The sequence below is a fragment of the Platichthys flesus genome, chromosome 1, assembly GCF_949316205.1.
Source record: "Platichthys flesus chromosome 1, fPlaFle2.1, whole genome shotgun sequence".
NCBI classification, from domain to species: Eukaryota; Metazoa; Chordata; class Actinopteri; order Pleuronectiformes; family Pleuronectidae; genus Platichthys; species Platichthys flesus.
Window position 1 is genome coordinate 17113129 of NC_084945.1, and position 25607 is coordinate 17138735.

The 25607-nt window shown below is 40.4% G+C and overlaps 2 protein-coding genes across 2 annotated transcripts; one reads left to right on the forward strand and one right to left on the reverse strand.

The window, feature by feature from the left end:
* Positions 1-784: 784 nt before the first annotated feature.
* Positions 785-9513, reverse strand: ppm1g (protein phosphatase, Mg2+/Mn2+ dependent, 1G). The gene is made up of 14 exons (XM_062387148.1): positions 9277-9513; positions 8845-8981; positions 7459-7528; positions 7128-7213; positions 6442-6571; positions 6065-6176; positions 5474-5673; positions 5066-5256; positions 4858-4980; positions 4461-4563; positions 3883-4014; positions 3581-3710; positions 3006-3105; positions 785-2674 (listed from the first exon to the last, which is right to left on the reverse strand). Exons 2-14 carry the CDS (start codon positions 8953-8955, stop codon positions 2486-2488), a joined length of 1677 nt encoding a protein of 558 aa, XP_062243132.1. The 5' UTR covers positions 8956-8981; positions 9277-9513; the 3' UTR covers positions 785-2485.
* An 886-nt stretch (positions 9514-10399) lies between these two features.
* mis12 (MIS12 kinetochore complex component) lies at positions 10400-12212 on the forward strand. The gene is made up of 2 exons (XM_062387162.1): positions 10400-10809; positions 11831-12212. Exons 1-2 carry the CDS (start codon positions 10411-10413, stop codon positions 12098-12100), a joined length of 669 nt encoding a protein of 222 aa, XP_062243146.1. The 5' UTR covers positions 10400-10410; the 3' UTR covers positions 12101-12212.
* The last annotated feature ends 13395 nt before the right edge of the window (positions 12213-25607 follow it).

Consider the following 25607-nt stretch of genomic DNA (forward strand, 5'->3'; position numbering starts at 1 on the left):
TGTGGGTTAAGAATTGGTTTTAGGGTTAGGCATTCAGTTGGGATGGCTAAGATAAGTGTACGGGGCAAGGGGATACATTATGCCACTGTACGTGTGAAAGGGAGAGAGCCCAATGAGATCAGCTCTTGAGAACAATGGGTGGGGGTGAAACTCTCCTGACTTTTTACTGACTTTCATGGCACATGGTTACAACTCTCTCCATATGGAATTGCGATCTGCTGTATTAAAGTACCAGTGACAGCTTAAAATGTCTTTGCTGCCATCTACAGGATTGTTTTTGTTGTCCTACAGTTTGTTTAAACTAGGCAGCACACTGCTAAGTGCAGCACAGCTCCACCATGAGGTTTACATGTGACGATTACTGGATGGATACACTTAATATACCCTACCTATCAGCTGACCCAACTGAGCTGATGGGTAGGGCTGAGGGAAGGACAGTGTAGGATGGAAGTAAGGTTGAGCAGAGGATAGAGATACAAGGGTGAACAAATGAAAGGAAAGGTTGGATGTTGAAAGAGTGTGATGGGTTGACCAGCTAAATGTGGGCTTGACAGGTGATAGGGGTGTGTGTGTGTGTGTGTGTTTGGCTTGCTTCAAATCATTGATTTGTGTTGCAGCTGTGTCTGTTTCATCTCTTGTGTGGAGTCTAAATTCTTATCACAGCATTTAAGAAGCAAACATCACATGTACGAAAATTATTTCACCATTAGATATAATATGTGGCTAAAATATAAGTAAATAAAGACACTGGTTGTTGTAAATGAAACACAGGACTCAATTGTCGCATTATTTAAAAAAAATGTAATTGTATGTACTTACATACTGGTGTCAAAAGAGTATGCACCAAATTGTCACATTGACTCACAATTACAAAGAAAAAGCATTTTCTTTTTCTTCAATTACAAGTATTGAAAAAACTATGTACAGAAAAAAGGGCATGGTGAGGAGATATTACACTAGAAACAAACTTAGTCACACAACATTGTTTTAAATGAGGATTCTGACAATAAAGAAAATTCTTCTAACAGTTTCACTGTCTTGGTGCTCAGAAATTCAAATTGTATTTCCACTCAAAATGAACCTTGTGCATCCTCTCCGCAATCCAGCGTCAAGACGTTTCCAGAGTGTGATCACAAAAAGGATTGTTTTTAAAAACTGCGAAAGGATTAAATCATCAAAAAGGAAATTCATGAACATTTGAGTGGAAATACGGTTTAAATAAAACACATGTACAAGAGAGTCTTAAAAAGTTGTAACAAGGAAAACGGGGGACAGACAGAGAGGGACTGGGTGGAGAAAGATAAGAGTCCTGGAGATGAGCTGCGTGTGGAGGGCTTGTCCCAGGCCTCTATCAACACCTCTCTGGAGAGACATGTAAAGGCTTGCCTCCGTTTCCATGCTATCATCTCTTACAGATGCAATTACACTCGTTCCCAAAACCATGACATCTTTACGCCGTCTAGAAATTTACAGAGTTTCGATCAAGACAAGATGCAGGAATCAAAAGAAAGGCAGGAAAATGGTGAAGTACCAGGATATATAATGTGACTGAAAAACTAAACTTGCGTTTCAATGGAAAGAAAACAGGTGAAAATGTTGAAGTCAAGAAACTGGACTAGAACCCAAACATCCTTCAGTTCTTCTCAGTGCGATAACTACCAGAGGAGGAAACTGGGGTACATCCACACTTATATGTTTTCATCTCAGAACCAAATGATCTCGGTCGATAACATGTTCACTAAGCACGCATGTGCCAGTTCGACAGGAAGCACATCGTTTGACGAGGGATTTCTATGCTTGGACTGATAAGGTGGAACTGTTGCAGGTATTAAACCTCCAGGTTGCACACGCCATGGTTGATTGAGGCTGTTGTAAAAGATCATGAAGCGAGCGTGCTAGCATCTGCGCCATCATTTGTTTAACTCCAAGTTTCTAAATCCCTGTATTTTTTTTAAAAAACATTATTTGGGCAAATTACATTTTCAAAAGGTTTCTTTTCAGGGGCTTGAAAAAAAAAAAAAGTTTGGATGTAGCATGAAATAGAAAACGTTAACACATTCAGTGCAACACTATACTCCAATTGGCGGTCCCATGGCAGGATGAAACCTTAAATTGGGCAACAAAGGACAGTAAGATCCTCTGAATTGATGTTTTCTAATGTTTCCTTTATATTATACCAAGTTAGACAGTAATAATTTCTGTTCCGGATTTAAAGAGTTAAAGTGAGTGCAGCTTCTTTCCAACAAAACCAAACAAAAGAAACTGGAGGGGTGCGAAAGTGTGAATCCACCTAAAACAGACAAGAACTATACTGATGATCGTATGTCAGAGGATCTTTGAGCAAACACAAAGAATTTGTGATTTCTGTCTTAGGGTGAATACTTTGTTTGTGAGGTAAGGATTACATTTTGAACAGAATGTGTCTCTGGTGTATCTGGGGTAGTCTGGGACCAGCTGCTCTCCTTGGGACAGTTTCTCTTTTCCTCTAGTCACTTTTAGCCTTTTTGCTGTCGTTTCCGTTCTTCTCCGGCTCGGTCCCTTCTGCCTCCTCCGGGTGCTTCCTCTTCTTTGTGTCATCTGACGGGTGTGGCCGGAAGGTGATGATGATGCAAGTCATGTTGTCACATCCTGTCCCATCTCCAGATGTGTCAGGAGCCAAACAGTGGTCCACAAGCTGTCAGGGGAATGCAAGGTATTTTACATTTAATGTGTGAACTAAGGACAATGTTTTTAGTTTCAAATTAAGGTAGATAGCACACTGACTACATATCAGTTGCAAATTAAATATAAGTGATTGCTAGAATAATCCGCAAATTTCAGGCATGTAAACATCCTAATGCCTCACTTACAAACGGAGGAAAACATTGGTTAATGTCCATTTCTACAGTGATTAAAACTGCAGATTGCAAATCCATTTGTTTCCAAGTCCATGCTTTGACTTCTGGGCTCTGAAGCCCAGCTTCAGATATGATTTGTGTAAAAGTCTGTATGGGAAACTTTCTTACCTCTTCCACAATAGATGAAAGGGGTCTGGCTTTGCCACTCTGGTCTGGTTTGATCCTCTTACTGACGAAGTCCACCACCTCCTGACTGCTCAACACATTCCTGCACACAAATGGAGGCATCAACAGGTGAGTGGCAAATCAAAATGAAAAACAATCTCAAGCACGTAAAGTGCTAATTATCAGCTACAGAAACCCTTACATTGTGCTGAGACTCAAGCATTTCACTGCCAGCGACTGCTTAATGTTATTGTTTTGCATTGGACAATAAAAATCTTGAATCTTGAATCTAATGACCTCATAAGATTAAGTCTTTGGAACAAATATCGGGCTCACGACTATGCAGGAAGAGGTTAGAGAATAACTTCTAGCTGGAGATGGGCTGATACCAGCATCAGAAATGCTTCCGATACTGCCGAAAATACCGTGTGGCATCAGCGATCAAAAAAACCTATACATCGATCTTTTACCATGTCCGAAAAAAACATAAATTTCACCCAGATAAAACTGCCATTCCATTTAACAAGACATGACTTCCTTTAATACTGGGCCTCACTTATACCGCCACTGTAACTCACCAGATGCCGTCGCAGGCAATGACCATGAAGTCGTTCTCCTCATTAAGGGTCAAAACTTTGACGTCCGGCATCGAAGAAATCATCTGCTCCTCTGGAGGCAGAGTCTTGTTCCTCTTGTAGAAGTGGTCACCTGAGAACCAGAGTCCAGATAAATATAATGAAACTAATCTCTTCTTATGAATGTGATCCTATCAGAGGAGAACAATATGATATTGTGATTTGAATTCAAAACAGAAAAGGACTGTGGACAGAGCAGAGTTTAATTCTGAACAGTAAGAAGAAAATCACCAACTCGTCCATACCAATAGCTCTGGACAAGTTCAATCCTCCGTTGACGCGCCCATCCATGGTCACTTTCCCTCCAGCGTTCTTGATGCGAGCCAGTTCCAACTCATCCTCTGGTTTGTGGTCATACGACATATCGACAGCTTTGCCTACAGCAACACAGGAACAGAGCTTTTCTCTTACATACAATAAAACAGCAGGGCCTTAGATTCAAAGTTCTACCGCTGCACATTTCAGTGGCAACTTTGATCGGCTATAGTCCAGTAATGTCAAAAGATCAACTGATAAGAATAGGAAAGAAATGATTTCAAGTTTGTTATGTTATGTTCATAACTTTTTACTTGCTGTGCTGACACTCTAGGTTCTAATGTAGAATGCCATAATAACAGAGGGAACTCCTGAATATCCTTGCAATCATATTTTTAAGTAAGTGATTAGGTCACAAAATAAAATGATGTACCAAACAGATACAAATGATACTTAATGTATTTGAAATTGGCTTAATAGACACCAGAATGAAGTTGGATATTTTGGATACATTTAATATATAATGCGCATTATTGAGGTGAACTGGCTCCTTATTGTTTTGACTTACCCTGTTCAGAAACCACACAGCGCGAGTCTCCAGCGTTGGCCACAATCAGCTGCTTCCCTCGGATCAGGGCCACGACAGCTGTGGTGCCGCTGTCTGATCCAGGCTGTGAAAAATGTGATAAGACCCAATATTAAATCTAGATAACTTGTTGGTGTCTTACAATGTGTATAAAATTTGAAGACTTATTTAAACAAGGGTGAAATTAGAGTTCCAAATATTTTTTGATCACTGTCATTTTGTTATATAAGGACGATATTTATAGAGCTCACATGGCGACAGCAAATCAACACCCTTGAAAATAGACTGAGACAACTTTCATTATTTATACAATTAACACTTTATAGAATGTGTATGTAGTTGGCAGTAGTCATACTGCTGATCAGGAAGTTGCACACACCTCCTCCTTCCCATCCATTCCAGGTAGACACATTTCCTCCTCATCTTCCTCCTCAGAGTCTTCTTCGGTATCTTCCTCTTCTTCCATCTCGCTGCTTTCACCTTCCTCCTCTTCACTACCATCCTAATAAAAAATAGTTTAGATCCATTTCAAAGTGAGTAAGTCTTTGCAGCAAAGCAAAAAATATAGTCTAGTCTCCTGCTCTCACCTCTTCATCACTGCCCTCCTCTTCCTCTCCCTCTTCAGACTCGTCACTGTCATCAAAGAACCTGGACTTTGAGTCTCCTCCAGCCTTGGAGGGCAGAGAGGAGCAGGAAGGACCTGCATCTCCTTCGGCCTTACCAGCTTTACCGGCTGTTTCTTCTCCATTGGAGCTCCCAGAGTCTCCTCCGTCAGCTGCTGTTATGGTTAAGCAATGGAAACACATGGTGTTTGACAAGAGAAAAGTCAGCAATATTGAATGGAGAAAATGCACAAGACGTGTAGTAAGTGCTCAAATTGCAAACATGTTTAAGGGCTGAACTTTTTTCTATGTTCACCTACTCATTTCGATATTAAAGCTTTTTGTTACAACTTAAACGAACACATTTTTCCATCTCTGCCATCTAATCTGTACCTGCACCACTGCCTTCACCCGCTGCTGTTCTCCGACAGGCCCGCAGCTTGGACGCACATGCCGCTCCTTCGCCCTGCTTCACCTTCCCGTTGCTCTCCTCCTCCAATTGTCCGTTCACCCCTTCTTTCGTCTGTCCCTCCCCATCTTTCCCTACTCCTGAGGCTTCGGGGTGTGGGCAGGACGCCTTCTTAGCAGCCGCACTGAACACAAGAGAGAGAGGTAAGCAACATTAGTCTTAACAATAACTGTTGTTTTACTCAACTACTAAGATAACGCTGGACTATATTACAACATCCAGGATATCTAGTAGAGTACCTATGTACCGAACCAATGTCGCATATTTACATTATATTAGTGACATTTTAAAGAACGTTGTTGTGAGATGCTGTCGTTGTGTTATTTATGTTGACAAGGGGATCAGTTTAATGCGCAGAAAGGAGGAAGTGATGAAAATGTTATAGAGAACTTGTCTGAGTACCCCATTGAAGTAAGTTTTTCCAGAAGGCCGAGAGACAATTTTATTGAATGTTAAAGCCACGGTACGTAATGGCCACAAAGTCCTGTGAGACAAGAACAAGTTTGTTGGTCTACCTGAGGGCAGCAGCGTGTTTGACAGCATTGCGGTTCTGGCCGTAGCGAACCAGCAGCTCCTCTATGGTCAGTGTAGCCTCCTCGTGGAGCATAGCGGCCTCCTCTGTTTCCACTGAAACAAAAAGCAGCAACATGAACTAACTCTGGAGTTGTTCAGATCTTGCATCACTGTTTTAAATCTATTAGTGGTGTGTACAAACACACTTCAGCATGAATAGTCTTTTTTGTATTCTCAAAGTTTGCTATGTTCAATTTCAGATTTCACTTTGTGACTTTTTCCTTTCCTAATTTATCAGACTGGTTGTTCCAAGTTATTTTCATTACAACGGACATCCCCACCAAACCTTACCACATAAATGAAATAAACGTGTACTCACAATCATCCTCCTCTGACACCTTTTCAACAGGCGGCTCCTCTGTGGGCCGTCCAGCGATCTGGACCAGCTCCTTGATGACTTCTTCTGTGGTTATTCTGCTGTCGATGGCCAGGAAGGCTTCTTCCAGTGCCTGGCGACAAGCAGGAAGGTTGTCGGTAAAAGTCAAGTAGCAGTGTAACACTTAGTTTAGTTTAAATCAGCTAATATAAAGCGTATGGTAGATCACATGAATACAAATAATAGCCAGGGATGAATACATCCTTCGTGTAAATATGCATTACAGTATTAGCTTTTGATACCTGAAAACTAGACATGTTGTCACTAAGCAAACAGACTGACAGGACAATTCATAGATAATATTCTGAGATCACATCTCAAGGAAACATAACCCATTAGATGTGACTGACTGTATGTAGCGGTTATGTTTAATCACGGGTGACAGGTCGGGTCGCGGGACATATGTCAGCAGTCTGGACAGGTCCAGATGTGACATTGTGGGTGCTGGTTTAAAAAAAATTGACCTGCGCAGACATCAATTCATGTTGCAGGTCTATTCAGAGGCTGCTGTGAATGTGTGGAGACTGCAGACCCAAAGAAAAAAGATGACCACGCTCACATGTAAACTGTGCTAGAGTAGAGCAATACACATCTGGCCATGAGAATCTGGGGCTTCGACAGGATCTCACCTTTTGCAGTTTGCCATCTTTGTAGGTCTTCTGCTCCTTGATGATGTCAGGAAGGTACTTTGAACAGTAAAGAGCCACCTCTTCCCCTAAATGAAAACAGCAGGTTGTATAAATTCTCAGGGTAGGTGTGTTTACAGTGTCCAACAAACTAGGAAGATATCATTGAAACAATAAAGATGGGTGTCTTGTGATAAACAAAGGACATTTGTCTCCGACAGGTGTTCCTTACTAAAGCAGGTTTGTGTATTGTGCACCACCAATGTTATGAACTTGTGTAACTGTTAATGTTTAGCAAGAAAATACTTGAAATAGAATAATATAATTATCATACCTCCGTGTCCATCATATACCGCGAACATGGCGGTGTCTTCGTCAAAATCTGTGATACAGTTGTGAGCATCCTGTGACAAAACAATGACAAATTACAACCAAAATTCCCATCTTGGTGTTCAAAGCAGCAATGTGTGGATTTTGGAAGTGGACGAGAGGGGATGGGACGACAAAAAGTAGATGTTCCATTCATTCCCAAAATGGGAGGGGTGCATCTTATGTTACAGTGTAATGAGGGATGGAGTGCCTTTATGACCATAATGAATTCAATTTAAGACATATGTGAAGTATAATAGATATGACTATCAGAGTCCCAGTTTTACTTACACTTGAGAATTAAATGAAGTAACCAAGTAGAGAATAGCCCTCAAAATACCAATGTTCTCTTGTAAACTACAAACAGAAACCGCAGGTGTCCGTAGTCTATGACTGGGGTGTTTGTCGGTTATCACTTACCCATTGGTTTTGTTTGTAGATGTATTACAGTGTACTAATATCTGTATCGTTGAGTGCTACAAACTAAGCTAAAATATTTCCCTAATAAAACACAAATTTTTGATGTGCGATGGAAGACATAGTATGTGTTATTTGTACTTATTACATTTTAAGCATTAAAATACAGATTAATCTGTTCTGGACGTTTTTAAGATACAGTTAAACCTCATTAGACAACATGTACATTCACCAGTGGTTGAAGGTAACTAACTACATTTATCTAAGTAGATTTCCGATACTTGTAATGAACTTGTGTATCAACACTCAATGCTACTTCATACTTACACCTCACTACTTTTCTGGGAGAAATGTACTTTCTACTACACTACGGTTATTTGACAGCTTTAGTTTATTTTTATAGCTTCTAATAAGGAGTTCGATTTTAAATATGCATGAGTATTATCTTCAGTCATTCGAAAAAATAATGGAATTTAGGTTGTGTCACACAAATGTTTGTGTTCTCTAACTGCAGATGAGCCTCGTGTTATTATCACTGCACATGTTCATACATGTCTTTGGACTGATTCAATAACGTGCATGTACTCAGTTAATTGTTTTACCCTTCTCTATTAAGTTGATGGCCGGTGTATTAAACCCAAATGGCTACCAAATGCGACAATACAGGTTGTTCACACAGCGGACATCAGCTACACACTATTGGATACTGTCAGAGATTTTGATGTACCTCAGCTTATAACACTCTGAGGATGAATTATGGTTTTAATCATCACTGCAGTGGATGCTGGGAGAGAAGCTGGTTTAGGGTGAGAGACTAGCTGCATCCAAACCTAGAGAAATTGGCCTCACTAACGGCCATCCCGCCGTTTACAACTGGACACAAGGCGGCAACATGGTTGTCTTTTGATGCGGCCCCTCTTTCTTTCCGCCTTACCTCCATGGAGACACGCCAGCCCTGCATAGCAGAGTAGCCGTAGCTCATGTGGCTGTTGCCGCCATCGGAAGAGGTCTTGGTCGTGTTAGGCTGCGACAGATAAGCCCCCATGGTTATTGGATTGTATGGCTTTGCACCTGGAGAGGACGACACAATGGAAACATCACATTTCTGCTTCACATGGAAAAAGGCACACATCACACAGGGATTGTGTCGCACTTCGGCTTCGTTTGCCAGGCAGGCTAGCTATAGTTGCTAGCTAGCTAACGTTAACAACACCATAACAAAAAAAAGTAGACGCATCGGCAGCTGCTAGCTTAAACCGCGAAGCTAGCAGCAGCCAACCCGGCTAAACTTCCAGGGACCGTAAACTCTGCTCGCGCCGGCGGCTGCGCAGACCCACAAACCCCAACTGGTTAACGGCTGGTTTACCTGATGTGACGGAGAAGTATGAATCTGTAGCCGGGTTCAGAGGAGAGAGATTCACATAGGAAGCACCACACGTGTGGGAGCAGAAGCCGCTAACAACACAGACCGAGGATAAGGAGCTAGTGGTGCGTCCTTCCGTGTCGAGGCTTCGGAGCGTGTGTCGAGTGATACAGGGAGGTGTATCGAGGCTTGTGTTGATGACGTATGTTCAGAGCCTCGCGGGCTATGCTAGCGAAACCGGTCTTACCACGTGACTGAGTCCGGCAATGGTTCGCGGGTTTGGCGCGCGAGTCGAAATATAAGTGGTTGCGAAAGGCAATGGACCCCCCCACCTTTTGTTGGCTTGGGACTTTATTGCGCGTTTGTTTGCAAAACAAAGGAAACTGCCTGCAACCCAGCACTGTGGAAAAGTTGTAATTTTTTTAATAAAAATTAGTAAAATGTCCATATTTTACATGTTGTCCCGACTCCCTAGTAACACAAGCACATTCACATCACAACCCTCTGTCCAATTTGTTTCCACTTCCCATTTTGACCCCGCCATTGTATCATAAAGACACACACCATATTAATAAGTTCATAATCCATGGTGTCATTATAATCACTCTTCCGGTTTACATGTATTGTCCACCTGGTGGCGCAGTAGAGCAAATGGGGCACCATGGAGCTTGGGCCCGCACGTGTGCCTTTCCTCCCAGCGAGGGGCGTGTCCGAGACCTGTGGCCTGACGTCACGAGCTAACGGTCTGAAAAAAGTACAGTTCACTAAATATAAATCTAGTAAAACGATAAAACGATTTACATCACGAAATAGTTCTCAATATAAATATAAACTAAAATATTTTCCAGTTTTGTAGAGATTGATAAAATGTGAATTGTGTAGAACTGAAGACGAAATGACTTAATCTGTTGTATGAATACGATCATATCAGTTTGCTACAAACCAACTTCTCAACCAAACCGGAAGCTAAAGAACTTTTATTATAAAATAAAACTACAAATCGGAAAGGTTGTTTAGGTAAAACCAACTGACATTGTATTCTCGATTTGGCCTCCATGCCGGCTGGTGGCGGTAATGCGCCGTGTTGTCCCATGAACGTCACATCCAGAAATAGGCAGAAGAATAAAGTGGTTTGACATGGCGCGGGAAGAGAGCAACATGGAGGTCAGCGGAGAAGCAGACATTCTCTCTCCGTCCACTTTAAAACTATACGAGGCTCAGTTTTTCGGCTTCACCCCGCAGACATGCATGCTGCGGGTGTACAGCGTCTTCCAGGACTGCATGTACGACATCTTACCCGTGGTGGAGAAGGTGTGTGTGAGGCAGCTGAGTAAAGGCGAGTCGGACGCGGCGGAGGAGCTGCTGCGGAGCCGGGCTCGGGAGTGCAGCCGCAAACTGCAGCAGTTCCTGGAGGAGCGCTTCAAGCAGCTGTCGGAGCGGATGGAGGCGCTGCTGGTGAACCGCTGCTTCTCCGTACCGCCCAATGTGCTGCTGCCCGAAGACCAGACCCACAACAAATACCCCCAGGGGCTCCAGGTGGGTGGAGGAGTGCAAACAAGCCACTGTTTCAGGCGTGTGTTCACTGTTCAAGTTCAGTTCAATTATCCATCTTATCTTCGAGGTTCAGTGTGTTCTATTAGTGAGAGTTAAACATGAAAGAAAACCTGTGGTATCCTTTAGAAATCTTCATAAATAAATGGCGGCTTCCGTAGAGAGGACCCGCTCCTGATGTAAATATTATGAGCCCATTGTGGTGTAAAGAAAAACAACAATTCGTACAATGTAGATGATAAGACAATATTGATAACACCACTAGGATTATATTGTGTTCAATTTCTGCCAATAGATCCAGCTCACCTGAATCGTACACACTGAACCTGTAAAGGGATAGTTCAAACAAAAATGAGAATTGGGTCATTATCTTCTCAACGCTATGCAGATGGAGGGTGGGTGAAGTGTTTGAGTCCACAAAACACTTTGGGAGTTCTGGGGTTGAACAGCGTTGCAGCCAAAGTTTGTTTTGGGGTCTTCACATCCAGGCTGCCTGAATTATAAACTGAACTTTTTAGAGGTTAAAAAGTTAGTCACCTTCTAGTTTTGTACACGTCAGGTGAAATAGGAAAGGACTACAGTTCCTGCACCTTTCACCTAATGTAGCTGTTAACAGTCTCTAATGGGAGCTTTTTCTCTGCAGTATTATAACACATCACATTCCTGGGTTTTCATATCACATGTGTCTATTGTACTCTACACAAGGGCTGGAACCAATGATCATTTTCATTCATAGTTCATATTCTTGATTAATTGATGAAATGTTTTGTCTTTAAAGTATCAGAACACTGCTCATAATCTGTTCTAGTTTCCTACAACCCATGGTGATGTCTTCAGATGCCATTTCCTGTGTGATTTCACAATATTAAAGAAAGTGATAATAAAAATACCTGGATCCACTTCCTGATTGGTATCGACACCAAAGTTTAATGGGTTCTTCCCATGACTTATTGTCAGGGTCTGTTTGTATCTGTCTGTGATTTGGCTGTGGTCCTTCTCGTTTCAGGACATGCTGAGGCTGGAGTCGTCCCTGACAGACATGCAGAGAGCCTATGAGGCAGAGGTCTGCGCCAGACAAGCGCTGCTGGCCGAGCTGGAGGAGCAGAGGGAGGTGCAGAAGCAGCTGGATGGTATCCGGACTTGGGTCAGAGAGCTGCAGGCAGCCTGGGTGAAGGAAGGTAACGGCAACTTTAGTGAAAGTTTCCGACTGGTGATGGAGTCAGTAAAGAACCTGCAAGAGGCCATCGCAGAGGTCTACAAGAAAGCGCCTCACTGAACTGACCTCAAATTTGATCACAATATTCCTCCAGAACTTTAATAATGTTGTTTTTCATTCTCTTTTTTGGAAAAACAGCAGTGCAATGTAAATAATAAAACACATGGATGTATTTGTGTCAGTTAAGCTGTTTCTTTTCATTTAAAGTCAGGCACTTTTGTAATATACCTCCTCTTTAAATTTTTCATTGAACTCCACATTAAATTGTAATTGAGTTCAGCACAACTATTCTCTTAAAAAATTGTATCTACTTAACTTTATATGTAACTTTAAGGAGTTTGTGTTTGCTTTATTTACATTTTTCAGGATTGCATAAGGTTGTTGACATTGTTTTCACCACAATGAACAGCAGCAGTGATGGACAGCAGAGGGCGCTCTTGGCATATTACCACACCTGAACCAGTCAAAAAGTGCTCACACTTCTTGATCAATATCTGAGAAAAACATTTCATTTAAAAAATGTTGCACACATGGGAGACATTGGTTTAATTCTACATTATGGAAATTAGTATGTAAAACTATTAAAAGTTGTTTGTTTATTTACTCATTTTATAATGGAATTAAGTACTTTTCTACTAAAACAAGCCCATGCACTGCAGAAGGTCAATTTGGGGTTCTATTTTAAACAGAAATAATTGAATAATAATTCAAAATAATGACAGAGGATGTCACATCTTGTTAAGCCCAATGAGACAAATTGGGATTTGAAATTGGGCTATACAAATAAAGTTTGATTAATTCTGCTGCAGATATCACGTTTTTTTTTTATACACCCCATAGGCTCCTATGACCACAAACTATCGACATATCCTTCGGTGTCTGTGTATGGTTCCACGGCTTCATCTGTAGATATTTGTTTTCTTTGTGTTTTTTATATTTTTTTGTCTGTCACATGCTAGAAGCCTCATCAACCTGCAACTGGCTTGCGGTGAATTCGATTCTCTAGACTTCTGCAGAGAACATGTGATAGAACTCTGAGGCTGAGGCTCTCACATGGACGATCACACATACACTTCCAATGGAGACTCCCAGAGTTACATGCATGTCTGAAAGCAGCTTATGTGATGCTTTTCTTTGCAGTTTAAACTGCTGCACAAGACAAGATGTTACATTAGGCGGTGGGAAACTATTACCATCATTTAATATGGTTTCATGACAATTTTAGAGCAAATAACATTCTTTTGTTATTTAAGCGAATGACTGATTTATTAAAAATGGAAATAATCATTAGACGTAGTCCTACAAGAAACCCATGGTACATTTGATATTCATCAGAATATATCTAATATTGAAAGTTCTTTATGGTTCATTTTCAGCTTACTGCGTGCTATACATAAAGTGAACATGAACCAATAGGGGGCAGCAAATGCATATTGTAGTTAAACCGAACATTAGGATGGAAAATGTTGTATATATCCTAACTGTTACTTCTTTTTACACTATAAAATGAACATGTGTTTCACCATGACATGGGTCAGACTTTGGCCAACTCTGCCTTTTACAATACATATTTGTCATCATACTGCCAAGTGCAATATGATGCATTTCATTTTTGAAGGTTCAGATCTATGATCAGGCTGCTCAAAATACTTTAACTAATGAGGAATCTTAGGTCCAGGTGATGTTACTGGGCCTGAAGTAGCTGCGATCATTATGATATCATTTAAGGTGGAAACTGCCATCATGATGATCTCTAGCTGGAAAAGTGATCCATATTGATCTTGGATTTAAAGCCACAATTGCAATTGGAGAGAAAGTACATAAACAACAACAGGTCCTGTGTAAATAGTCAACATTTGTTTTAACATTCCTGTGTGTGTGTGTCTGTGTGTGTGTGTGCATGCGCGCCACCTGCCTGTTGTGATAGACTGGAGGAATGGTCAGTCCAGATGGAGAGGCGTGAGAACAAGTCATTGTTTCTGTTTGTGTGTGTTTTAATGTGGTGATTAGTCCAGAATGACTTCAGTGGGGGAAATAATTGATCTCACAGGCTGCGGCTGGATTTTGCTTGTAATAATGTCTTTGTAACGTTCTAATAATCATACATTTTATTTATAAGCGCCCCTCGAGATGACAGGAACACTTAACGAACACAAAAATTCAGAAAACATCAAGATTTCAAAAAGCTCAAAACAAGAATTTCAAACGATATATACCAACAACAGTATTTAGAAATCTCGTCATATTGATGTGCATTTCAGAATGTGTTGTTTGCAATAAGCGAAAACGACAAAAACAGTATTTATTCCACTTTGAACAATGAGGCAATGCAATCCCTTTTTTTAGTTTTCTTTCTGCCTTGGCACTATTATTCAAAAACCTAATCCTGAAGGACTGCTGTGGTTTCCATGACAGAGCTGTTTTTAATAGTAGACTTTAACATGGTGAGGTCTGAATATAAAACATGAAGCAGGCTTTATAACATGACACTTTTTTGTCAGTCTGCATTTATTACTTTGCCGCAAATTGAGAACAGAAGTAAAACAATAAATAGTGGGAGAATAAATAAATAGAGGCAAACGTGCTTTGTAATACCCGCTGTACAATATACAACCATGATGACTGGTGTCATTTCTAGTCGAATCCATCTCTACTAGAGAAAGATGGTGTTTGTGTAAGATCTGTTTGTCCTTGGAACTTGTTCACTCTTGGCTGGACCAGCATTGGACAGCTTTGTAAACTGCTTGTAATTTGATGTCACAAGCACAAAAGTCAGAACAGCAGAACACCAGCAGTTTCTCTGGTGAGAGATTTCTTTCATTGTAGATATTTGGCACCTTGAAAAGTCTCAACGTGTTGTCACTTTCTGCTCAAACCCTCATACGTGTGTGACGTCGTGAACACAGCTCTCCTGAGTGTGGGTCTAGACAATAAATAAACTCTGCCCTCCTAATTTGTGTGTGTGATATCGTCTCTAGCCTAATAAAAGACGTTCTCAAACACTAGGAGCACAGCTGTATGACGCGGGCACACACTGTGACTGCATGTTTGCTGTCAAGGGGCAAAAATAGAATTATGCGAATGGAGAAGAAGAGAGAGCCATCGGGTGACAGCGAGTTTGTTTGTATTTGATGGGAGGGGAGACAAAGTAGAGACAGAAGGTCCTGGAGGAAAAGTGTCTTTCGTTTTACAGCAGAGTCTCAAAGTTTCACGCTACTGTCCTAAACAGCTTTAGCACTGAGGCTGCGTCCACACTCAGCTGCTGATCTAAAACTGCTATTGACACGTGAAACCAAGATGTATCCACAGTAAAACACCATCATGAAAGGAAAATATCTAAATATCCTCCTATTTCTCCCATTTAGCTTTGAAAGTAGTCACCGTTAGTATAACTGTTTGATCAACAGAAAAATGTATATGCAGCTATTTTCAATAGGAGTCAATCAGTAAAGTCAATTATCAAGCAGAATATAAAACAAACAAAAGCTGGAGTAGGATTTTCCGAGCTTTATAGCACTAAAGATATATTTATCTTGATGTTAATTTATATGTCAGGACTGTTGGTCAAATAGATATAAGAAGACAAGATCACTAATAATGGAAATGTACAAATTTGCCACAGCAGTAAAACACTGTGCTGCTGAAACATCAATAATCAGTTCATTACTTTATGATCCAAAATTCATGAGACAAAATGATCTGTAAATCCAGGTCACTGACAACAGCTGTGCTCTACTGACATTTTAAATGAGGGATCGCAGCACAGACAGCAGGAAGGTTTTCTTCTATGTTTAAATGAAACACAGATCAGACGTGAAGCCTCAGGAAGATGAAATCAAACTGCTTCTGATCAAACAGCACGTCCAGAACTATTAACCACTGTTCAGGGCTTTCTCAGGAGATGACGTTTGCTCAGAGGTGATCTACATCTGGATCTTAGGTCAACTTTGATCCCCTTCAAGGTAAATGGTATCTGTGGGTACACTGTGCTGTACAGTTTGTTTGAAACATAAGTAGTTAATTATCATTTTCCAGTAGTTTTCATTTCCTGTGTAAAGTTATATATGGCTTCATGTGGACTGAGTGTGGATCCAAATTAGAGAGAGAAAGTATTATGATTTCGTCTAGTGTTGCTAATGTTTCATGCTGATTTATTTATTTCTCTTTTATTTGCCTTTTGCTTTGCTGTCAAAGCATTTAGTAAACTCAAATGTATTATTATGTATTATTTTTGTTTATAAAATAATTGAAGTTTACATCTGAGGATCAGTGGCTATGTATGTGTCAGTGTAGATTATTGAGTATACTAATTGTGTAGTTGTGAGTTCACATGTGTACCTATTGGAATTTGTGACCAACCAGTATAGTGTGTGAGCATGTGAATCTATACGTGTGTGTGTGTGTGTGTGTGTGTGTGTGTGTGTGTGTGTGTGTGTGTGTGTGTGTGTGTGTGTGTGTGTGTGTGTGTGAGTGAAGACAGCATATGGACAGTGCCCTCCCTTCCTGTTGGGAGGGGAACAACGTGGCTCTCTGTGAAACACAGCTTGACCTGTGACCTCATAGGATCACACAGACACACACACACACAAAGAGAGAGGGAGAGAAACACACACACATGAACCCAGATACACAAGTACGCAGATATACATCCACGCTGAGCCAGCCAGCTGTCCTGAGCGACTGACTGTCCCACACAGAGACAGAGAGGAGGTGAGAGTGACAGTGGGGCAGACAGACAGGATTGTTTTCTCAGGCTGGAATTTGCTCTGACTTTTTTAAACCCACGTGCTACCCAGCAGGGAAACCAACACGCACACAGCAGCAGCAGCACACTGTCCTTTCCCTTTCTGACATTTCTTCCCACCGCAGACCCCTGGGACGCCAGCAAATTAGGAAGCGAGAACATGTCCTCACCTTGAACAGCTGTGAGGGGTTTGAACCTACATCGAAGCAAACAGCAAAAAAAAAAAACACACTCCAGAGCTCCTGTTGTTTTCTGTTGCTGAAATCCCAAAGTGGACTCCTGACATTTTGAACTTCCTCTTGTCAGTTGATATCAGTCTGTCTGCAGTACACAACACACTTACAAAACGTTTCTAGCTGCCCTGATGTGAGTTTGTATCTGAGGGTTTGAAAACATTATGTAATAAAGAAGTAATATGTTGTGTCTTTGCAGGAAACAATAGCAATATATTGTCAATGTTTGTTTCGTTTGTCTGCACTTGATGTGATGTTAATATGTTGTGTTGCCAGAACCAAGGTATAAGAAGAACAGGAACTAAATCATATTTCTGTATCATTATCTGAAATATATCTCACCACCTCAACTGACAACTCAACTAAAGTGTTCTTTGTTGTGCCATTTTGTTGAATGTGTTACTGATCAGTTTTCGTCTGTCGAAAAAGTGCAGACAAATCTCATCTGTTTTCACTACTATCTGTTTGTTTGGTTGTAGTTTGTAAGCAAGATTAGAAACTACTGGAAGGATTACCATGGAACTTGGTAGAAGGATGTGGTATTGGTCAGGGAAGAACCCATACAATTTGGTGTGGATCTGGATCTGGGGGCAGAGCCACTGTATTTAACATTGTGAGATGAAGTTATTTTTTTAAGAATCATGTTTCTGACAACAAGCATGTTTAGAGGACTGATGCAATCTGGTGAAGATCCAAATAGAAATCTGGATAGTGAATTTAAATGTGATTTCATGAGGGGACTGACTGTTGGACTGCTGCACTCTACTGAGTGACAATCTAGTTATTTATTTGTTGATTTATTTATTTGATAGAGTACATTCATGAACATTAGTGTGAAATACCAAATGTTAATGTGCCGGAGTTTGCAAGAATGCTGATTTACATCTGTTGTCCCTAAGGAGGGACAAAAGAATGTGTAAAAAATTACATGAGAAGTATATGAACACAAGACTGAGGCAGTACAAATAACAAATACAGACACCAGTATACGAATACACATTAGAAAAAAGCACTAAACACATAATGCCTAATCCCATTTAAAAGTCATCACAGTTCTGGTTCACCATGAGACATTATTGAGATGAGTTATAAATGCAATCCGTAACTCACTTTTCATCAATCTCAGATTTTTTGCCGTTATCCTTGTTAATCTGACTTTTTGTAAATGTGTTTTTTTATCCTTCGGTTGCTTCAGGTTTTTCTCTTTACTGTTGTGTCTATTGTTGCTTACTAACTACTCACTCTGTTGACTCCAAATAAGCCACAGTTAAGATTGCTTCTAATTTAAAATGCATAATTTTGTGACCTGCCAGTCACAAAGAGGGTTATTTAGGCATGTGCAGCACGACACATCAGCCAGCAGCTCTTTGTGATCCCAGTCAAGCGGCTTTCTGTGGCTTTTGGTAGCATTGCTGCTTGTTTACAGACCAAACATGAATAAAAAAAAAAAATGACCGTGCCAGCTAGTCATGATTCTCCAAAAACGGATCCAAAGATCACATGATCGTCAAACCTCAGCATTTTTGCACTGCTTATTTTTTTCCCCTCACCACGATGAGGCAACAGACATAGTTTTCAAGTTCATCCAGAAAAAATGAGTTTTTGGTGGTTGAAAACAGAGTTTAATCAGAACATAAAAACAGATAAAACGGTTGTGTTTAAAACATTTCTGATAATAAGCACATTAGTGTGGAAGTGGCCTGCCTGACTGGTACTCGATAGCATGCTGAGTAACGATTCTGCCTTCAGATGCAGCAGCCTTTAGTATTAAGGGGGTAAAATACGTTATTACTCATGTGACGGGAAGGCTTAATGGTGAGGGACATCAGGTCCCAGGTTACGCCGGCCTGCATGTCATTTCCCATTTCTCTCACCCTGTTTCCTGTCTCTCCTTCGCTCTCGCTGTCAAATAAAGGCAAAAGGCAAAATAATATATACCCAACCTAAAAAATTTAGCTTTGCTAAGCAGCTTTTTCAGTGGTATGTTCACATATTGGAAGAATCTGAGCCTGTAACCTCCTGGTCAGTTTACTCACCATCAGCTGCTGTAGCTCTTATAACTTACATTTTGTCCCACTCTTCACTTTTTGGAACCACTATTGTACAGCTACATCCATTTACACTGGCCACTTTGTATGTTAATAAGAAAATATTTAGGAACCTTACCTGAAGTTTTAAATTCCAGACTTCATTTAATGTAAGCAAACTTTTTCAACAATGTCAATGATGAAGAAACTGTGTAAATGTGAATTTGTCCTGGGCCACCTGACAGCCCTCTCTGACCTTCAGATGATCTGAATCCAGCGCCTGCTGCTCCAACTCTTTGATCCTTTCAGGGAATAACGGCCAAATGTAAAGAGACAAAATGAAAGGAAGGGCAGGAGGTACAGAGCAGAGAAAGGAGGAGTGGGTGAGGAGAGAGAAAAGGATAGATGAGGTGAGAAAAGAAGAGAGAAAAAGAGGAAAAGATGTGAAGAGGAGCAGAGCAGCAGCTGGCAGGTGTCAGGAATCACAAAGGACCATCTGTCCATCCAGCTATCTCCACACACACACACACACACACGCACACACACACGCACTACATAAAGTTTCCTCCCTCACAACAGCATGCCTCAACACAGGCACCTTCATTTCTCCTCATTTTTCTTAATTTTAATCTTGTTAAGTTTAATTATCTCTTGGTTTCAGTCTTTCCAGGATGTTTCTGAAGTGGTTGCAGGGAAAGTTTGCTCCCATTCAGCTACAAGAAGATTAGTGAAGTCGTTCAGTGACTCACAGTCGGACAAATCCTCTTGAAGGTGTTGGATGGGTTAAAGGTCAGGTCCACTTATAGTAATTATTTAGCTTTGCTATGCCTCCGTGCCGACAACAGCCATTGACAGCAGGTATTATATTTTCAGGAAGTCCGTCCATCCCTTTCTTATGAACATGATATTTTAAGAAAACCTCAAGCAAATTATTTCAAATTTGGTACAAACGTTCACGTGGACTCGAATATGATCACATTAGAATTTGATGGTCAATGGTTAAGGTTTTCGGGCTTGTGAACGCATTATCTTCTCCTGTCGATCACAACAAACAAACAATCAATCAAACAACCGACACAATGCATTAGATCTTCTAATATTCATAACAGCAAACTCAGTCTTCACTAGTTTATCCTGTTGATAACAACAGTTGAGATGTGTTGTTCATTTAGAAACTTCCTCCCACCCACTAACACACTCTGCTGCTCACTCCCTTCTTCCTAAAACAAACTCTCTGATTGAAAGCCACCATGCACACACGCACACACACACACACACACACACACACACACACACACACACACATCCCCATCCAGCAGACAGAGGGCGGATGCTGGCAAACGCTTCCTCTCTCCACGAAGTTACTTCCTGTCTCTGGGAATCCATTTCCTGTTCAGAGCTACTAGAACAGAATTCTTCAGGACTTTCTCTATCTCACCCACACACACTCAAGCACACACACACACACACACACACACACGCACATACACACACACACACACACATACACACACACACACACACAGAACATGCACTTTATGAGTCATGACTTGTTTAGCTTGTAGCTCACTTTGTGAGTGTGTTTTCTTTTGACTCAGGGTCATTAGTGTGTGTGTTGGCAGAGGTTCCTCTTGTCAGCAGTCCTCTACTGTAACTCATGTGTTTCTCCCGGTCATTCATAATGAGCTTGTTTTTATTCTGCTATATGTAGGTTAACGCTGAGACAGTTTTAAATGGCAACAAGTTGACTTGGACTTAGTAATGGAGGCTTTTTTTATGGCAAGCATCATATCATTGTATTTGTAGAATAATACTGCAGAGGCCCATAGTTCATGGCAGTTTTTTATGTTGTTTTTTAGTTAGACAAATATGAGGTTTGAAAAGACACTGAGATTGTTAAAAATGAGTAGGGAGAAAAAGTGAGGAAATCAAAGTTCTCAAGGACAGAGACACGGTTTTCTGTTGTATTACAGAAACTTTGCAAGCATGTAGGATACACAGGAACTCCCCAAATACACACACACACACACAAAAACATACACATACACACAGACACATAAACACAGACACATAGAGTCTTGTATCCAATCAGTGACAGCATTATCTAGATTTATGGGGGGAATTGTCTAAAGGTTAGACTGCTACTCATGGCTGGAAGTCACACACACACACACACATACACACACACACACAAACACAAACACACAAACACACACATTATCATATACACAAGCTTACATACACACACATTCGAAACATGAATTATGAATAAATGAATCTATGCTGCTCTCAATCCTTCTCTCCCACTTCTCTTCACCATCATATCTCAGCTCTATCCACACAGAGGCAGAATAAATTGTGTACATATTTAGCTCTTTCAATGTAAATTTTAGTAAAAATCCCCTTCAGACACGTTTTAACATATAAAGAATTGCTTCTGATATAATTTCATATCTGATATGTTTTAAATAACCATATTTAGATCAATAACAAAATAGGAAAAGCAAGGAAAAAACCAGGACGCACATTGTTGAACAGAGGTGTAGACAAGAAAGTCGTCCACATCATACACTGATTTGTACAAATAAATAGATTATAACCACTAAACACAAGCAAATGTAGTTATTAATAATTATTTGGTTACCTTTAAATATGACATTTAAATACTGTTTTAATAACATCTACTTTCTTTCTTTTCTAACTTTTTTGCTTTAATTTTTTATTAGATAACTATTAATCCAAACAACACCAAACCTTGGAGGAGAAATGTTGTGTGAATTTGGGACTGGGCCAAACTATTGTATGTTACATGCAGGAAAGAAAAGCATTTAATTTAATGAGGTAATTAACTTTGTTTATCAAGTTGAACAGTCTGTACAAACCAAGACAGGAGAATGATTAAATGTTTAACAGATTTTCTTAAGGACAATCAACATTGAAATGTTCCTGTGTGTGTATGCCCTCCCTGACTTCCAGTCTCAGAGCACTGGAATCCCTTTATAAACCATTTTATACATAATGCAAAGATACACGATTCATCCTCATGCAATCATCTGGTGCCACTTTACTCAAGTTCCTGCCTGTACCCATGAAGTACTGTATACAGTTAAAGGTGTATACTATATACATATTGATATATCATTTGTTATTCTATTTCATAATTTTACATATTATCTTATCTTATCTTCTCTTGTCTTGTCTCGTCTTATCCTAACATGCCATGATCATAATATGTTTACATGATCCAACACACGGGTATCCGTTTGTGAATAAATACATCCAATACAGGAGGTTGAGTTAGGTCTTCTTAAGTTGTGTGGCTGCTGGTGTGTTTGTTCATTGTTGCTCCTGCCTCCTCTCTCCCATCTGCTGGTACTCATTAGCATGGAAACAGGACCGGGAGCGGTTTCACACATACACACACTGGCCATTAATCAACAAGTCAGACCGAGGTCCATTCCCACACATCCACGCCACACAGATGAAAACAAAGAGCATACACACAGACACAGTGCCTAACCACAGCAACATCCCACAGCACACTTTACAAGATCTACACCCCACCTGTTGTCTCAGTGGATCAGACCTGGTCCTATCCCAGTTTTTATTGTCTGTCAAATCTGGCAGACTGGTGATGTCTAAATTGTTATTTTCTTTTATTTTAAGTGATGAGTCTTCTCTCGTGGCAGCGTCAGAGAACACAGGGAGATCTGTTACCATCAGCTGTTCACTTTTTTTTATCTTCATGGGGTGAATCAGTATTTTTATTGTGTGAAATTGCAGTCTAATTTGTCTGGCCCTCATGAATGGGCATATTGAAGAGAGGAGTGTATTCCCATGAACTGACAACCTTGTATAAATGTAAATGGTGTGGGGTTGATCCCTAATTGCCTCCATGTGGGGAAGAACAAATTTACTCTGCCCCTGAATTCAATTACAAAGTGTAGATTTAGTGCATTACAGAATAACATAAGAATAAGATTAGTGGGATAAATGAAGAGGGCACTTAAGAGTTAAAATGAAAACATTGGTGAGAAAAAAGTGAGAAACGAAACATCTTTAAAATATGCAAAGTAATTTATGAGGTAATTTTAACAGATCCATTTAAACTCACCTGATGAGTGAACTATAAGGTGATATATATATATATATAACCCATATAACCCATTTAACAGCATTGGAAACTAAATGAAATTGGAATTAATTAGGCCAGTTTAAATCAAGGCCAGGTCGTCATTCATAATGTTATACAAGAGGATGCACAGCAAAATAAAATAACCACATGAATGAATCTATTTAATAAAAACAAAAAGTCTGACTTTGTGTAGCAAGACTAGATATGAGTTTCCTCCGCTGCTCTTTACTGTCAAGTCACTTTAAAAGACTCATAATTTGCATTATGCTTGATCACAGCTTCTCACATCTGTCTCGCCGAGTCGTCATTAAAAAAGCGTTGCTCTAGAAGACTTCTGCTCCACTCACAGAGGAAGCTCACTGACTGCTGCAGAGCCATTTCAAGTGAGAAATCATAAGGCTTAACTTCAGAGGAAAACATCTACTAATGCTCACCAATTCACTGACATTCTGCAGGGTCCATTGTTCTATCACACAGAACCGGAAAGTTTGGTTAATGTTGAAACAAGCAGCTACAGAATTCATGCAGTAAGGTAACAAAATAAAGTTGATAAACAATATAAACATTAGGCCGGGGGGCTTAGGCAACTGAAGAATCTGCACCTCTGTGAGTCTGCTGGTTTGAAATACTCATGCGATGATCACCATTCTTCTAAAGTGGACTGTCTAACACACCCTTCATTTTCAAACTCAACACCTTGTGCTTTGGAACGAAGCATTACTTCTTATGTTTCTCCTTTATTGCTTCAGGCTTTTCCTGTATTGTAACTTATCACCTGTTTGCAATATATGACATGTTAACATGGTTGGGACAGGAAATGGGACATGGGAAATCAAAAGGAGGGAGGGTTGAGAAGAAATCTGGGAGGATCAGAAGATACTACGTGATTCAGATCTTTGGTTTGAGAAACATCACACACGACTTCAACAGAGACTCGACACCAGTAGATGAATGAGAAGGTTTGACAAAGCTGCTGTAATCTGGACTACAACCTATCGAACAGCGCAGCAGAAGCAGTTAAAACTGTCTTCTCTTCTCACCTGATGGTAAAGAGTTTAGTACACATCAAGATAGAGAGAGAGGCAGAGAGAGAGAGACGGAGAGAGAGACATCTGCCATCTCTGTGTCACTCTCTGTGTCACTCTCTCTCTCTCTTTCACTCTCCCCTCCCGCTTGTCCTCTGTAGCAACATCTGCTTCCTCCGCAGCTCTTTCCCATCGTGTGGTGGGCGTGTCCTTTGTGTTAGCCCCCCAGCTTCATTGTTCTAGCCAATCATTGTCCTCACCAAGCTGTTCCCACCATGCACCAGTAATGACCAGAAGGCATCGATGGGAGCTGGTGTCTCTGAAGGAATGGCTCTCTTTGCAAGTGCTATAACCCCCAGGGAGAAATGACAAAAAGCTAAATAAAAACAAAAACAATGCTCTCGATGAGGAATGAGAAATATGGCTTGCTTTAACACCTTTGACTTGGAAACGCCATCCCCCGAAGTGGGGATTCAATCAGCCAGTATGTGTGCAATATCCATAGAAATGGCAAAAAAAATTGATAGAGTCATGTTTTTCATATTAACTGAGTCAGAAAAGAGGGACAATCAAAGAGAGAGAAAAGCCAGAGGGGCGAGAAGGAGTAAGTGAAAGAGAGAGATGGAGCACTGGGAAAAGATCTGAGCCAGGTCCCTGGGGAGCTGCGACAGATGAAGTAGCTGAATAAGCTGTCTGTCATTGTGCGACTCGGGCTGCTGTGGTCACGTCGTTTGTTCAAACTCAACAATGGAGGATGGCTGAGAGAGAAACCTGTGTTTTCCCACAAGATTCAGCCCCAAAAAAAATCACTCGTCACTAATGACCTGTTTGTGCGTGTGGGTATTAGTCCCACTGACAAATTGAAATGCTAATAAAGGACAGAGTGGAGAGAATCAAGTCAGTGAGTCTCTGTTATGATGCTGTTTGTTTTGTTTTGAATGAAAATCAACAAGAAGTGAGACAATAAAGGCTTCAAATGTATCATCTATAACCACACAAGCGACTTATTTTTTGTGGAACTTTACATAATGAGTTGTCAAATTGTCAATTTAAATTCAGTTTAAACATCAGATGATAAAACTTAATTTAAATTATTTATTCAGAAACAGTAGAACCAGTCTAGATGTTCTGAATCAAGTTTCCCACAGTAAAAAGGGGGCAGATAAGTAAAGAGAGCTCAAATGCAGTTGTGCTTTTGATTGTGTTACATGTCTTAATCAATATGCTGTTGCTTATTTGGTCAGACAAATAAAGTTAAAGCTGGACTATGTATCTTTTAAACCAACTAAAATATTATTATTTTTAATGAAATGTATGATTTCCAGCATCAGAAAGAATATAGAAAATACAGTGCCACTATAGTTTTGGCAATTAAATCTTACTTTTTCCAATATGTCAGACTG

Bases quoted from the DNA above. Each gene is read 5' to 3' on its own strand.
- mis12 (XM_062387162.1), top strand. From the start codon at position 10,411: ATGGCGCGGGAAGAGAGCAACATGGAGGTCAGCGGAGAAGCAGACATT. The intron at 10,810-11,830 runs GTGGGTGGAGGA...TTCTCGTTTCAG, and splicing joins AATACCCCCAGGGGCTCCAG to GACATGCTGAGGCTGGAGTC.
- ppm1g (XM_062387148.1), bottom strand. From the start codon at position 8,955: ATGGGGGCTTATCTGTCGCAGCCTAACACGACCAAGACCTCTTCCGAT. The intron at 5,674-6,064 runs GTAGACCAACAA...TCTTGTGTTCAG, and splicing joins AAACACGCTGCTGCCCTCAG to TGCGGCTGCTAAGAAGGCGT. The intron at 3,106-3,580 runs GTGAGTTACAGT...ATTTGTGTGCAG, and splicing joins ATTGCCTGCGACGGCATCTG to GAATGTGTTGAGCAGTCAGG.